At 38.0% G+C, this 11,291-nt stretch overlaps 1 protein-coding gene across 1 annotated transcript; it reads left to right on the top strand.

Moving 5' to 3' along the window:
* The first annotated feature begins 866 nt into the window (after nucleotides 1-866).
* Nucleotides 867-9,001, top strand: LOC308098099 (Fc receptor-like protein 5). Its single transcript, XM_080446337.1, has 12 exons — nucleotides 867-914; nucleotides 2,894-2,929; nucleotides 5,015-5,317; nucleotides 5,506-5,730; nucleotides 6,084-6,326; nucleotides 6,587-6,766; nucleotides 6,877-6,892; nucleotides 6,999-7,096; nucleotides 7,346-7,396; nucleotides 7,708-7,916; nucleotides 8,101-8,148; nucleotides 8,533-9,001. The coding sequence occupies exons 1-10, from the start codon at nucleotides 884-886 to the stop codon at nucleotides 7,737-7,739; spliced, it is 1,215 nt and encodes a 404-aa protein (XP_080302463.1). The 5' UTR covers nucleotides 867-883; the 3' UTR covers nucleotides 7,740-7,916; nucleotides 8,101-8,148; nucleotides 8,533-9,001.
* Nucleotides 9,002-11,291: the final 2,290 nt, after the last annotated feature.

Genomic DNA, 11,291 nt, shown 5'->3' on the forward strand with positions numbered 1-11,291 from the left:
ATATTCTGTCACAGTAATCTGAGCATACTTTATAGGCCTACATCTATCGTCCATGAATGGATATATATGTACAGCCTATCTACAGTACATTGAATATCATGTCTGGCTGATATATGTGTCAGCCTGCTACATGGAATATGAATAATTATGTCAATCTACAGTGAATATAACAAGCAATACAGCCTACTATGGTGAAACTTTACAGCAGTTAACCTGATTACAATACTAGTGTTCTAGGGTTCTAGTACTAGAGTAATGAGTGAGCAGGATCACTTAATGCAGAAACAGAACAGAACTCATGGTGTTTGGTTATGTAGCTCACACACCACTCAGGATGTGGTGTGTGAGTATGGTTTGACAGAAAGGCTGTTTCCTTTGTGGACTTTAACACCAGCCTATAGTCTTCACTGTTTAATGTAGCTTATCATATAATCCGTGTATGCATAATGCTGTTTAATGTAGCTTATTATATAGTCTGTATGCATAATGCTGTTTAATGTAGCTTATTATATGCATAATGAATTGTAATGTACTGTAGCTTAATATATAGTCTGTATGTGCATAATGCTGTTTAATGTAGCTAATTAGTCTTCATTCATAATGCTGTAAAACAACAATTCAAGATTTAGTCAACAGATGATTAATGAATTTGCTGGATGACAAAACATCAGTCAACCATGATGTCTTTAATATTTATTAAACAATAAATACTCCCCCCACAAATACTACCCTCCCCCTGCCCCCGTCTGTCCGTCCGTCTCTCTCTCTCTCTCTCTCTCTCTCTCTCTCTCTCTCTCTCTCTCTCTCTCTCTCACGTCAGTATATTAGTTCAGTCTGAACAGGAAATAGAAAGGCTTTTCATGGTCGTTCATCATAGGAGAAGATGTCTCATATCTTGCTCTGTGTTCTCCTCTGTGAGTATATTACTATTATTACTAGATTTGAATTTGATAGTATTTGAACCATTTCAATGAAAGAATATGTGACTGTACTTAAACAACAAGGTTTTATCAAAGTTGAGTTTCAATGTAATTGAGGCTGTGTCACTGATGAAACAGACAAATTATATTATCTGACCAATCAGCAGTGTAGGATTAGATTAGACCAGCGGTTCCCAAACCTTGTAAGCATCACACACCCCTCTATCTTGACTGGGTTGATCCACCCCAATCCCTCCACAACATAAGAAAAGAAAATGCAACATAGCCTATTCATAGATGTACTAAAGAATGTAATCATGCAACAATAATCATAACGCATGTAATTAAACATTTAAGTGACTAAAACTAACACACACGCACGCACGCCCGCCCGCCCGCCCGCCCGCCCGCCCGCCCGCCCACACACACACACACACACACACACACACACACACACACACACACACACACACACACACACACACACACACACACACACACACACACACACACAGTGTATCAGTTTTAAAGAGCAAAGAGGATGAGGGAGGGCAAGGACACACACATAGGCTATAGGCAGATAGGCCCATCAAGGGAGATGACGATGCTTTCATATTTTTAAGCAGCATTAAAGAAGTTTGTAAATTAGAGCAGACATTTGTAATTGCTTGTTTTTACTTAGTGGAAATGGACATGGAAATTAATTAATAGTACACCAAACCACCATTACATGTCTGTCTCGTGTACCCAGGCTGGTTGAGCACCCAGAGGGGTGCACAAACCCCACAATAGGAATCCCTACAATAACAACCAAAATAGCATACCAAAGGACAACAACAGTGATGATGGAACTACACAGTAGGGGAAATAGGGGACAAAAGTAACACTTTTTGTATTTACCTTCATAATTCACAGAGTACTTGAAATATCCTAGTCATCTTTTGTTATAAGAAACATATATATGTGCCCTAATTAATAATACAAATGTTAAGCTTTCACTAATAAGGACATGGCTAAAATATTAATTTGAATGCAATGAGTCACAGTGTTACAATTGCCCCTGTGACGGGGGCAGTTGTAACAGTGGTTGGGGGCAATTGTAACACTGTAAAAATAAGTCATATTAACACCCTTTATCTCAAATAAAAGCACATCACTAAATAATATGTATTTTTTATAATTTAACATTTTTACTTACAAATGTTTTATATACATAATTACAATTATGTTGTATTTTTATTCGAATTATTTTATTTTTCAATTTAGTTTTTTCAAATGTATGTCTATTTTTTATTTAAATGTATTTAGACAGCAGAAGGAAAATACCGTACACTCAAAAATTTACGTTTACACCTTTTTTGTTGAAAACTTCAGCTGAGATGAAATGATCATTCTATCCTTCCATAGGCAGAGAGAGGACCCTACTGAGCATGTGCACAAGAAGTCTCACACCTCTAGCTTATTTCTAATTAGAATTATTGAGTGTGTTACTTTTGTCCCCTGTTACTTTTGTCTGCTCCTATATATACAAAAGTTTGTTTGCATGTTTGCTCATGCATTAATCCATTCATTTTGTATATATGAACAAATTATGATTATAGCTACCTGTAATAAGAAAAACTTTGTTTGGACATCAGAATATTATTGAGAATTAACATTAATACGTTTTCAGCATCAGATTGTACGCTTGCTATTGTCATCATACTTTATGAAAAGTTGTCAATGTTTTCTTCAGACCACTGTCCACACATGCACACATGCACACATGCACAGATAATAGCAAAAAGGTTCTAATTAACTTTCTGATGAATACGATATTGATCTATTTTGTCACGCTTCATAGTCATTGATGTTAATACATTATTACCATAATTCTTGAGTGAACTGCAGCTGTGTATGTTGGTGTTGTGTTAATTATGAATAATGCAGATATTTATGCTCAGCTTGATATTGTCTCATCAAATGTGTTTCAGTGCTGAGTAACTTCATCTCCTATGGACACAGTCAAGGTGAAGTTTAGTTGAATATCTATTATCTTTATTCACTCAGTCAACATCATACAGTATTTACATCTGTCACATACTAAATGCTCTCAATTATTGCGTAGTTATGTCAGTTTACTATTATGTATTAAGTCATGTTTTGTGCATCTTGTAATAGAGTGAGTGGTGTTTGGCTGCCACCATGTGGCTTTAATATGCCATTGTATAATATTGTCTCCAACTAAAGATGTGTGTTGTCATATTTCCAGTGCGATTAATGATCAGTATCACTATATTTCACATCTACTATACTTGCGTATTAGTGTGATTTAGTGACAGATGAGGCTGTTTGTAGCATTTGGTTTGATTGATATATTTACTGGAGATAATTTTACACTCACATGAGAGCAAGAAAGAACACTTGCAGCTAACACTGGTGGTATTACATATACCAAGATGGTGTTGCATTTGTCTCAGTGTATTGGTGCTCTTAAAACAAATCAACAGGTTAAGTAATACATTAACTTTGATTGTATCATATCATCACACTTTCTCATACCATTATGTTTAATATAATTTATAGCACTCATATATGAATCTTTTTTGACATGATGTTTCCAATACATATTTGTTCCTATCTGCACCTTCCTCAGTCACTCTTGCCACCGCATGTCATCTCTCACTGCGTCCATAAACCTCCTCTTTGGCCTTCCTTTTCTCCTCCTGCATGGCAGCTCCATCCTCAGCGTCTTTCTTCCAATGTACCCCTCATACCTCCTCTGCACACATTAAAACCATCTCAACCTTGCCTCTCTGCTTTATCCCAAAACCATTCAACCTGGGCTGATCCTAGTCATTCCTGATCTTGTCCCATCCTCATCACTTCATATAAATAGGGAGGCGTGGCTATGGAAAAAGGGGTCCAGTTTGGTAAAAAAAAAAGGGTCAGGAACGTGTCATCATTGGTTGGCCGTCCACCGATTGGTTGTGGTATTGCCCTGGCCCCTGACAACCAACAACAACCAATAAAACCCATGACTGTCCCTTCGGGCTGTAGAATGATCCTCCTGGAGATGGGGTCTCTCGCGAAAACTCGCCTGCCCTAAATGTAATGTGTATGGGGACGCCACTGGTGTGTGTGTGTGTGTGTGTGTGTGTGTGTGTGTGTGTGTGTGTGTGTGTGTGTGTGTGTGTGTGTGTGTATGTGTGTGTGTGTCTGGTCACACTGGTTCAGCGCAGAGGCAGGCAAGACTCCTCACTTCCTTATAGTTTCCCTGTGTAAACGTCACTTGAAAGTTACGTTTTAGAAACTTTAATAATTATGACAACCGCGAAAGTTTTGATGTAACATTAGCCATTTAATGTAGAGGAAGCTCAGCTAATCAACTCTGCTTCTCTCTATGTTGCATTAGCACAGCTGTTCTTCCTTCAACATGCAATAGAGTAGGCTAGTGTAAGTTCCAGTGGCGCCGGCACCTGTTTAATTAAAGGACACTGTGTCCCCCCACTATTCAGTCCAGCCAAAAAAATGAAAAAAAAAAAAAATGAAAAAAAAAAATATATATATATATATATATATATATTTTTTTTTTAAAACAACATTCGAATGGCAACTTTAGCATTTGAATGTTATAAAAAAAATCACATTCGAATTCTATTCGAATAGCGAATTTCTTTGTGATAGCCCTAGTGTGTACGTGTGTGGGATGTGAGCCCCGCGCATCAGTTTTTACAAGGTGCTTGTAAAGACTGGTGGTTGCGGTTTGTCCCTCTTTCTAAAACGTTGATATTTGGTTTGAGTTATTGGTTGATATATTGATATATTTCACACACACTCTCATCATTGGATTATTATCAAATTAATTATTGTTTCTGCTGGGTCGTTGTGTTGTAGGTGCAGGGAGGGTGCTGGGTGATGGAGTTGTCTTTTCCAATACTGATGATATATATCATGATATTGATTATAGCATCAATGCACTTGTCAAGTGTCTAGGAAAAGCAACCATTAGACTTTGATAAATTAGGCATTGAATGAAATATAAATGTCTTACGGTTTATCATACCAGTACAGTTAACAATGTTTTTAATGCAGAGAAATGTGCTTTCCAACAGACAACCCTAAACCTGTTCTCAATGTGTCTCCTCCATGGTTGAGTCCTGGAGCCTCAGTGACTCTGAGCTGTGAGGTAAAAAAATCATCTGCAGACTGGAGGTTCTACTGGTACAGAGCTGTGCCTAAACCATCACTCACCGATTACACTTATGAGCTCTTACCTGGTAGCCTCCATGGGACTGTAGAAGGTTCCTACATCATTCATGATCCTACAGGGACAGGAGGATATGTGTGTAGAGCTGGGAGAGGAGACCCAGTTCATTACACTCGATACAGTAAACGTCAGTTTGTCTGGTCTGGTGGTGAGTGTGATTCATAATCCATCATTCTTAATTCTTCTAGGTTGGTTTATAGACAGCCCCACTTACTCAGTATGTCTTATATTTTCTCTCACATTGTCTGATTGTGTTCTCTGTTTTCTTTAGTTTAATTAACTACGTCATTGTAACACTGATCTTTGTTTGACCTCTGATCCTGTGTTGTGTTTTAGATGTTCATTCTTCAGCTTCTATCACAGTGAGTTCTAACAGAACTCAACACTTCCTCTCTGAGTATAAGTCTGACTCAGTGAGCTGTGATGGAAAATCTACTGAGTGGAGATTGAAGGGATATGCTTATCAAAACAAACTACATCCAGGTGACAGTGTCCCCCTAGTGCACTGGTGTGAGTCTGGACTGGGAGAGTACAGCAATGCTGTCAACATCACAGGACAGAGTGAGTCCAGTTACTTCATTCACTACCTAAAAATACTGCAGCATTCATCAACTCATTAAAACATGCTTTTGTAAATGGTGCATTTATAAAGCGCCTTTATCCAAGGCGCTTTTACAATGATTGTGCATTACATTCACCCATACACATCCATACACCGATGGCGGAGGAAACCATGCAAGGCACCAACTTGTCTTGCTCAAGGACACTTCGACACTAACTCTGGGGGAGCCTGGGATCAAACTGGGAACCTTCCGGCTCCCTAGCTCTGCTCTACCTCCTGAGCCACTAGATGTATCCAGTTTGTATTAGTTCAGTGTGAATTGTTCTGGACTGTTTTTAAAACTGTTTTACAGCTGGTCCTGTCATCCTGGTGAGTCCTGTTCACCCTGTGACTGAGGGACATTCTGTCTCTCTTCAATGCAAACACAAAACAGACTCGTCTCTCTCCAACGTGGACTTTTATAGAAATGAAGAACTGCTCCAAACTAAAACCAATGGAGAGATGATCATACCTGCTGTATCTAAGTCTGATGAGGGATTCTACAAGTGTAACTATTCTGGAGAAGAGTCACCACAGAGCTGGATGGCAGTGAGAGGTATGGTAAACCCATTCATGTTTTACTTTTTCCTTTGTTGTAATTCAGTGTTACATGTATGGTAATAATACTTAGAATACTTAGAGGGGGGGGGAATCCAGCCTTGTTTGTACATTTGTACAAACTAATAGGCAGTGGTCTCCCAGGTTTATAGCAGTAGCTGAGCCACAGTTCTTTGAAGCGCTGTAGCCTAAATGCAAAAATGTGTTGTTCCAATACTAATCTATTCATATCAAATTATATTTGTATTGTTGTTATAGTGTCTCAACCTCCAGTGACTGGATCTACTCAACCTTCAGTGTCTGGATCTACTCAACCTCCAGTGACTGTACCTGTGGAACATAGATCTCTACATGTAGTGTGGTTGATTTTAGGACTCGTTGTTGTGATTCTACTGACCATCCTTCTGTTCCTGCTGTGTCGATGCATAACATCTAAAGGTTAGAACCACTACATTAGATGTATTATATACAGATTACAATCACTGAGGAACTCAGGATTAGTGATTTATGTACCACTTACATACAGTGTGTATTTCTTTTAATTACAGCTCCATGTTGTGCCAGGTTAGTACGTTATTAATTCTGTTATTAATTTATCACAATGTTAGCAGTAGATTGCATCTTGTTGTCTATTTAATTGCTGTTAGATATACTGTATATCTCTTTACAGACCGGTTCAGTCTCAGGGAACCAATCAGGACTCAGCTAGAGACCGCAAGACCAATCAAAGTGATGCTCCTGATGATGTGTACTGCCCACTGCAACACGGTCAGTCTGTGAACCAATCATTTTAAGGACACTTCTGACTCCTGGTCTTATTTAATCTAAAGTAATGTATAATCTGAAGTAATGTAAAAAGAAAAAAAAAAAGCTCTTTTGTTGATTATACAATGATTGTCCTTTTTAGAAGTTCATTAAAGTCTGTCACTGTTTTCTGTTTGGTTTTCCTAATGATCAGAATAATTAACTGAAGTGAAACTATGTTTGTATTAACAGCACTTACTTGTTTACCTCTAGGCGACACAAACAGCTACGGCGTAATCAGCCACCATGATGAGTATGAGAATGGTACAGTATTTACTTTTTAAAGATCTAATCCAATGATTTTAATCTCAGTCATCTTTTGTGAGGACCGCAGGAGTCTTCCCTACGGTGATGACCAATAAGTAATAAACAATGAACAACAACAATTCTAGGACTGTCATTTCAGGTTCAGAAGTATTATTTGATTTGTTAGATTTTGAGTGTACCCCCGAACACAGTAACTCGTTCACAAGCTTTCTCATGAAGGACAAACTGACCAAAAATAATACTTTAATCCATTATATTTTTATTTGGTTCAAATATTTACGGTGCAACTTATTGCTTTTAATTTACAGATCCAGGTTATGTCAGGCAAGTACAGTATTAATCTCTGTCTATTCAACATCACAGCAGTACATTCCATCTTATTTTCTTTTTTATTTCTAATACATCTATTTTAATTACAGACCAATTCAATCTCAGGGAACCAAACAGGGCTCAGCTGTAAACCACAGGACCAATCAAAGTGGTGCTTCTGATGATCTGTACTGCCCACTGCAGCACGGTCAGTCTTGTTTAATGTTTAATTTTAAATTGAAAATAAGTCTTCATCCATTCAACAATTTTTTGGTAGTATATTAAAGTCAGTCAGTCTGTATGTTCACCTAATTAGCAGAATAATTAAAGTGAAACATGTATGAAATAAACAAAAATAAGCACCATATTAATGATTATTTGTTTTCCTTTAGGTGACACAAGTGTCTATGGAGTAATCCACTCCGATGACTATGCAAATGGTACAGTACTTAAGTTTTAAATATTTTAATGTCATTTAATTTAAACTAATTTCATTTGGTTATTGTGAAATGATTCATATGTATCACTTGATCTGTTAGAAATGTTTTAGTGTCGCCTCCTGAGCATTGAATCTAATTTAGCTGAATGTTTAAGATAACATTATCTTCTCTCACATGCGCGCGCGCGCGCGCACACACACGCACGCACGCATACACACACTCACGTACATCATATACTGCATGCATTTTATGCACTCTGAGAGCTCTCAGATGTAAATAAAATACACTGTTTCTTCATATTCCACAGTTAGGTAAAAGCAGAAACTAAAATAGCAGGTTACATATTATACTGTATGTTTACTGTGACCTGTCTCATCTCTTTAGATACAGCTGTGTAGGACAACCCAACACATGTGGATAAAGTGGATCAAATGGATCTTCACCAATATATTCAGGGTTTAGACACATGCTCTCTCTCTCTCGCTGTCTGTCTCGTAATAAAAATTTTGTAATATTGCATTTTTTAAATATTTTGAATTAAAATATATACAAATGATTTTATACAGAACCATGTTTTATAAACCTATATTAAGGAAGATTCTCTTTAAAAATAATTATGCATCAAGTATTTTATTGTACAGTTGATATTAAACTCTTAATGTTTTTCCATATTGTGACCTGCTGTTTCAAAGCCATTCATCTCAAACCAATAATGTCATGTTTTGCTCATCCTAGTGTTTCTTCAACATTATTTTTCAATGAAGTGTTTATGCCTACATGTTTTTTCAAAAATATTTTAGTTTTTTCTACTTTTATAATACATTTAGCTTCTGTTTGTTCACAAAATGTTGTCATACTGTACGAATGATCTTTGAATGTGAACAAGGTGTCAGATCTCTGTTTGTACTTTCAGTTGAATTAAAACAAGTTTGTTTTCACACTGATGTTGTGTAAAATATTTCCACATCTCTTATGCCACCAAGAACAGTGTCATTTATTGTCTCCGCCAGGCCGAAAGGCATGGCGAGAGAGTATGTTTTCCCCCCTGTCTGTCCGTCCGTCCGTCCGTCCGTCCGTGTGTCCTGTCCGTGTGTTACCAGCTAATCTCCGGCACCGTTGGCCCGCTCGCTGCGAAACTGTGCACACCCACTCCCCGGATGCCAATTCAGAACCTCTGCCCCACATTTTTCACATGGGCCTGTCATAGCGCCACCAGGAGGCCCATTTGTGCAAAACCCATTTTTTCCCATTACTCCTACAGCTTTTAACCAAACGCCATGCAAATCGGTACACAGTATCTCTATAGTCATGTGATCAACCCGGATCTGTCCGATTTCCCATATTCCATCCTCATTGGCTACGGTTGGCTTCCAAAGTTTGCAGGATTGGTCCGTTTTGAACAAACTGCCTCAAGTCATGCACGCAGATTGCCATTTCCATAAAAGTGCACACGCACATTCCCACAAGGCCGAGGAAGAAATGCCACTTGAATTTTTTTTAATCAGCCTCATGGTGGCGCTATAACATGCCGATTAGCATTTTTAACTATAACTGCACCGATCTGCATGAAACTTTGCACGCACACTCCCTAGAGGCCAAGGAAAAACATCTGCACTGCATTTTTCACATCTGCTTTTTACAGCGCCACCAGGAGGCCGACAAAATACAGTTTTGGAAATGAGTCCTTCAGATTCTGTCCAAAAAACAAGCAAATTGGTACACAGTATCTACATAGTCATATGATTCTGATGGATCTGTCCGATATTTCATATTCCATCCTATTTGGCTTACAGTGGCTTCCAAAGTTTGCAGGATTGGTCAGTTTTGAACAAAATGCCTCAAAACATGAACGCAGTGTGCAATTTCCGTGCAATTTTGCATGCAGATTCCCACTAGGCCGAGGAAGAAATATGCCCCCCTTTTCACATTCACATTGGCCTGTTATAGCGCCACCAGCAGGTCTAATTTAGCAAAACACATTTTTGGAACAAAATGCCTCAAATCATTAATGCAGTGTCCGATTGAAAGACCTAAGAAGAAATGCCACCCTTTTCACATTGGCCTATTATAACACCACCAGGAGACCACAATAACCTACCTGACCTGGCGGAGACCTGTGCTCCGAGGAGCACTTTTTCTAGTTTAACATTATTTTAACAGTCTACAGTATACCACATAACTCATCTTTTACAGTAACGTATGTGATTGTTGCCATAATAACTGCCCTGTAGTTTCCTTCTGGCTCCCTCATTGACCTTTTGGTATAACTACACCCATGTTTTTTAATTGATGATGATGATAATGAAATTAATAATAATAATAATAATAATAATAATAATAACAACAACAACAACAACAACGTCGTGTCAGCAAAACTGTGTGCCCGGTTCTCCTCACTGGCTGGAGCAATTGATCTGAATTTGCACACAGCCATTGTGCACACAGCCAAATCTCAGCTGTTTATTAGCGTTTTAAACAAGAATTAATTGGATAACATATCCAATGTGAGAGTGGGTGTGTTCAGTGTTGTAGTGCTACTTTTAGAAGCGGGGGAGCGTATATGCATGCACATTCACGTGCACACATTTTCGTGCACGTACGCAAAACGTGCAGACACGCACACACTATAACAAGAAAGAATGACATATGTCATGGTGGACAGAGAGTTGGCAGTGGCTGGATATTTGTAGGATGTGGGTTTGTGAGGGTGTGTGATTTCTGCTACAGTATGTAGGTGATTGATGTGGTTGGCATTGGTAGTTATAACATAGTTTGGGAATGTATGTAAATGTGAGCAAATGATGGTAGTGCAGATGAGTGGATCGGAAATGGAAACGAGTGAAATGCGTGGAAGCAAATGATGCTAGCAAGTGAAAAGAAAGAAGAGTTCATATAGACGAAATTGTAGAAATGTTTATAATTTATATAAATAATATAAATATGGATATTATATGTGTGTGTGTATATATAGATATATATATATATATATGTGGCAAATATGCCCAATGTAGTTTCACATACAAATTTACATCTTTTGATCACCCTGTTACTGGCAAACATAAAGTCAACGGTGTTATTACGTTGTACCTCAACCAATGTCATTGTCACAAAACCTTGAGTAGAGATGGGATTTATGGCTCTTT

Source organism: Gymnoscopelus braueri (genome assembly GCF_963280865.1).
Source record: "Gymnoscopelus braueri genome assembly, chromosome: 13".
Taxonomy (NCBI): Eukaryota; Metazoa; Chordata; class Actinopteri; order Myctophiformes; family Myctophidae; genus Gymnoscopelus; species Gymnoscopelus braueri.

What these genes read in the sequence shown, in the direction of transcription:
- LOC308098099 (XM_080446337.1), top strand. Translation starts at nt 884, where the DNA reads ATGTCTCATATCTTGCTCTGTGTTCTCCTCT. An exon ending in TCAGTTTGTCTGGTCTGGTG is followed by an intron (nt 5,318 to 5,505) that starts GTGAGTGTGATT and finishes GTTGTGTTTTAG; the next exon opens with ATGTTCATTCTTCAGCTTCT. An exon ending in GAGCTGGATGGCAGTGAGAG is followed by an intron (nt 6,327 to 6,586) that starts GTATGGTAAACC and finishes TTGTTGTTATAG; the next exon opens with TGTCTCAACCTCCAGTGACT.